At 48.3% G+C, this 4,952-nt stretch overlaps 1 protein-coding gene across 1 annotated transcript; it reads right to left on the minus strand.

Moving 5' to 3' along the window:
- Positions 1-2,824: 2,824 nt before the first annotated feature.
- BEX4 (brain expressed X-linked 4) lies at positions 2,825-4,441 on the minus strand. Its single transcript, XM_082718465.1, has 3 exons — positions 4,292-4,441; positions 3,811-3,885; positions 2,825-3,417 (listed from the first exon to the last, which is right to left on the minus strand). The coding sequence occupies exon 3, from the start codon at positions 3,410-3,412 to the stop codon at positions 3,050-3,052; it is 363 nt and encodes a 120-aa protein (XP_082574591.1). The 5' UTR covers positions 3,413-3,417; positions 3,811-3,885; positions 4,292-4,441; the 3' UTR covers positions 2,825-3,049.
- Between the last annotated feature and the right edge of the window lie 511 nt (positions 4,442-4,952).

Here is a 4,952-nt window from a genome sequence, read left to right on the forward strand (position 1 = left end):
CTTTAAAGATTCCTTCAGTGATATCTTGTTTTCTATTACTTGAGGGTGACAACATATGCTTCTGAACGTCTCTTCTCATAGATCTCCTCTTTCTCTTTTTAATTACTAGGCTTCTATCGCAAGCCTTACTTCAAAATCTATGAAAACATACACATTTTCCTTGAGAAACTAAACGAACACGAACACATAAATGACTGGTAAGGATGAATGCATTAATCTTTTTTGTTGTTCCTGGTTGATTCTTTTGTTTCCATATTTATTTTCTTGCCAGCCTCTTTAGGGACATTTCAAACTAATAGATCTCCATCATCACCTTAAAAAGTCAGAATGTACTGCACACCTAGACTGACCCTCCCATTGGATGTGTAAGTTAATGGAAGTGTTCACTAAAATAACTCAGTTCTTGGGATGCCTGGGTGGCTCAATTGGTTAAGTGTCTGCCTTCAGCTCAGATCATGATCCCATGGTCTTGGGATCAGTCCTGCATAGGGCTCCTTACTCAGCGGGAAGCCTGCTTCTTCCTCTGCCTGCCGCTCCCTCTGCTTGCTCTCTCTCTCTCTCTGACAAATAAATGGATAAAATCTTAAAAAAAAAAAAAAAAAGCAACTGAGTTCTCCCTCAATCACTTTCTAATTCCATGACTTACTTTTCCTCCTGGCTATTACTTTTTCCAGAAAGTTCTGTTCTCACCCCTCCACCTCTGCTGAAATATCCAGGAAAGTGTGCTTCCTTGTTTGTCTTCAGTCATGTTCTGATCATGGCCCCAAAACTTTACTGCTTGTAGAGAGTTCTGTACTCACACCCCACCATCAGAGAAACTCCCAAGAAAGGGGTCTTAATTTGGTTCTTCAACCAATCACATTGTGACTTTGTTCCCAGACATTTACCACTTCCAGAAAGTTCTGACTTCATCATCCCACACCCTCAGAAACACCATAGAGAGGGGATTTATTTCTTAACCCCAACATTACTTCTTTTGGAAAATATGTCCTCATCTCCCACCACCCCCACCACCCCCAAAGAACCCTGATGAGGAGGCTTCCATCAGTTCTCCTTCCACCAGTCAAGTTCTGATCTCACTTCCCACCCACAGATTTTAAAAAATTGGGGCTACCTTGGGAAATCTGGGATTGGTGTATGGAAAGGTATAGTATTGATTTTCAGAAGGAACAAAAGGCCATTCATAACCAGCACTCAATCAGCTAGCCTTTATGAAGTGCCTGTGGGTTCACCACCTTGCATTTCCAGATCAGACTCTCCATCATCCCCTTCCTCTAGACAGTAGGTGAATGATCATTCCAGCTCCAAAATATTGTAAGGGACACAGGGCTCTCCTTAAATGCTTGCCAATTAAACATGCAGGGATTCTGGGTGTGAACAAGAAATAAACAGTGATTTTGTTAATGTATACTACTGGCAATCAGTACACACATATTTCCAAATCATGCCTTGTGGAGGGGATGTGGTAAGGAGATAAGCACCCTGAACCAGGACCTGTGGTCCCCCCTCTATCACAAACTGGCTATGTGACCTTGGGAAAACCATTTCTCTACTTAGTTTCCTCATCTGTGAAACAAAGTTTGAGGAAGTGACTTTTAAAATTTGTTACTTTTTAAAATAATTTTTACTTAAATTCAACTTAATTAACATATATTATTAATTTCAGAGGTAAAATTCAATGACTTATCACTTGCACACACCACCTAGGGCTCATTCCATCAAGTGCCCTCCTTAATGCTTATCACCCAGTTACCCCATCCTCCCACCCACCTCCCCTCCAGCAACCCTCAATTTATTCCCTAGAGTAAGGAATCTTACGGTTTTGCCTACCTGTTTTCATCTTTTCCTTCCCTTCCTGCATTGTTCATGTTTTGTTCCTTAAATTCTACATATGAGTGAAATCATATGGTATATGTCTTTTTCTGACTTATTTAGCATAAAACCTCTAGCTCCATCCACGTAATAGCAAATGGCAAGATTTCATTCTTTTCTTTTTTTAAAAGGTTTTATTAGAGAGAGAGCATGAACAGGGGAGAGCGAAAAGCAGGTTCCTTGCTGAGTGGGGATCCCCACTTGGGGTTTGATCCCAGAACTCTGGGATCATGACCTGAGCCAAAGGCAGATGCCCAACCGACTTGAGCCATCCAGGTGACCCAACATTTCATTCTTTTTCATGGCTAATATTCCATCATACTGTGTGGGGTGCATAACACACACACACACACACACACCCCACATTCATAGACACATACATACATACATACATAAAACAGTGGCCTAAGATTAAAGGTGTACATTATATTTTTTTAAAAGATTTTATTTATTTATTTATTTGACAGATCAGAAGTAGGCAGAGAGGCAGGCAGAGAGAGGGATTGGGGGAAGCAGGCTCCTTGCTGAGCAGAGAGCCTGACGTGGGGCTTGATCCCAGGACCCTGGGACCACAACCCGAGACAAAGGCAGAGGCTTTAATCCACTGAGCCACCCAGGCGCCCCGTGTACATTAGATTTACCTGGAAAGTTTGTTAAAAATGGAGATTCTGGAGTGCCCATCTGTGGGTCTGGAGGATAGAAGCCAGATGTTTTACATTCTTAGAAAGTCCCCCTCCCAAGGTGTTTTTATTCTAGTGGTGGACTCATACTCCTTGAAAAACAGTAGGGCATACATATTTAAAATGATATCAGATGTTGAGTTATGAGTTATCCTTGCTCATGGGATGAGAACAACAACAACAGAAAACAAAGACTAGAGATTTTGAGTCCAGGTAGCTAGAAGAGGAAAGGAGTATTAAAAAATAAAGACTAGGGTGAAAGTGGAAGATTACTTTTTAAACTGCTTTATTAATTTCACTTTATGAAAGGAATAGTTTTTCCTAAAACTGAGTGAAATTGCCCTACTGGACAGAAAATTTTACACTTGAGACAAAACAATACTTAATTACAAACTGTTAAGTGGAAACACCAAAAGCTTTACAGAAAAAGTAAATCACAAAACTACAAGCTTGTAGAGCTGAGGCCACATTAACAACCTCAGAGAAAACCTTAGGTTTCAAGGTATAAGGCAAAAGTCATAATGATTATCAGGTTCAGGAGTCTGGAAGCGCTTATGATGTCTCATTTGCTGCTCCTTAGTCTTTCTCTTAACCTCCATCATCTGCCCTACAAACTTTTCCTCCTCACCTCCCACTTCATTGTGATCAGTATGCCTGCTAGGTATGGCCCACCGAAAATTAGGGACAAGTCGTCTCATTCGCCCCAGCCTGACATTTTTTCCATGCTTCTGGCCTTCACCCACTTTCGAATTGCGTGATCCCTCTTCATTCTGCACGGGGCCCTGTTCCTCTCCTTCGTTTTCCTGCTGGGCATTTTCCATGTTGACATTTTTCACCACTTGTTTCTGTTTGGACGCCATTGCTCCTAGGAGGTAAGAGACCAGGAAAAGCGCTATTTTGGGGGGTGGGGGTGGGGTGGTGGGACGATCAGCACCGAGGACAGAGGCCCTACTATGCACCTTTCAAAATTCAGAGCCCAGGATTTCAAAGGCTTTTGAAAATTTTACTTTCCCACCGGAGAGGCTCCTTGCATTCTTCAGGGGGATCCCGGTCCGAGCCCTCCCCCGCTCCCTCCCTGTCGCTCCTCTCCCCTTCCCCACCAAAGCCCACCATTTTCCCTGCCAATTTCTGCCCAGGCCTCTGCAAGGCATCAAGATGGAGGACGGGCTGGGCGGGGGGCGCGGGGGAGGAGGGAATCTGGGGTCTCAGGGCTTTCCATATTTTCCCCCTCGCCCCCCACACTGTACCCGGCACCGACCTGGGCCTATCCTTGCAGTCTCCTCCTCCCAATTCTCACCGAGAGTGCGCCGCCGTGACACTTAGACTTGCACACCTGCGGAGGGCCGGGGTGGGGACAGCGGGGGCTGCTGCAGCCGAGCGCTCCCCGCCGACCCGAAGCTACCCAGCTCCGCCCGGACCCTCCACGGCCGCCTCGCCCCCACACCCAGCCGCCCCATCCCCCGTGCTGACCACCATTTTCTACACCAAGAAGGACGGGGGCGGGGCGGGAGTGCAAGAGGCAGGTGTTTCCGAAGGGTCGTCGCTTCACCGCCGTCCAGCCCTCGGCTTACTGTTTTCTGCGGCCAAACGCGGGCTGCGAGGCGGCGTGAGCGCTGCGAGCGCTGCGGTCCTTGCGCCGCTTCGCTCCGGGGCAGCCGGCCCCCAGCAGGGCTCCGCGGGCCGCGTGGGCTCTCCCACACCCAGACCAGGGAACGCTCCCCCTCCTCCCGGTCCCTTACCTGCTTCCCCTCCGCGTCTGACTTTTGGGGACCGCTTCTGGCCCGCGCGCCCGCACGGCCACCGGGTGTAGACACCGAGAAGTGAGCGAGCGAAGGCCGGCTCTGACGCTACAGCGAGGCGAGCGAGTCAGCGTTGGCGGCTCACGTGAGGCCTTCGTCACCGCGAGTGGCACCGCCCCCATTCCTTGCGGGCTTCTGCCCGCAGGGTGGCGCACAGCCGGTTGGCCAGCGCAGTTCCCCTCTGCTGCCGGGTCCTTTTTATTTTATTAATTTATTTGCCAGAGGGGGAAAAAAAAAGAGCTCAAGTTGGGGGAGCTTCAGGCAGAGGGAGAAGCAGGCTCCTCGCAGAGCAAGGAGTCCCATGCGAAACTGGATCCCAGGACCCTGGGATCATGACCTGAGCCAAGGCAGACGCTAAAGCGGCTGAACCACCCAGGATTCCCGAGCCGGGTCCTTCTTAACTGCACCTGTCTGGGCTCTGTGGCTCTCCCTTCTTTGTATATTCCTGGGCGTTTCTGTGCCTGCTGGGGAAAGGCAGTATCTTCTCAGGGGCCTACTGGCCCTTCGCAGTTCTTCCCTGGGGACTTGCCTCTTCCTCTCTTCTGCTCCTGGGATACATCCCTATCCACTCCAGGAGGACGGGGCAAATTTAAGCAGGTGC

The sequence above is a fragment of the Mustela nivalis genome, assembly GCF_964662115.1.
Source record: "Mustela nivalis genome assembly, chromosome: X".
Taxonomy (NCBI): domain Eukaryota; kingdom Metazoa; phylum Chordata; class Mammalia; order Carnivora; family Mustelidae; genus Mustela; species Mustela nivalis.

Coding starts and splice junctions, on each gene's coding strand:
- BEX4 (XM_082718465.1), bottom strand. CDS start 3,412: ATGGCGTCCAAACAGAAACAAGTGGTGAAAAATGTCAACATGGAAAAT.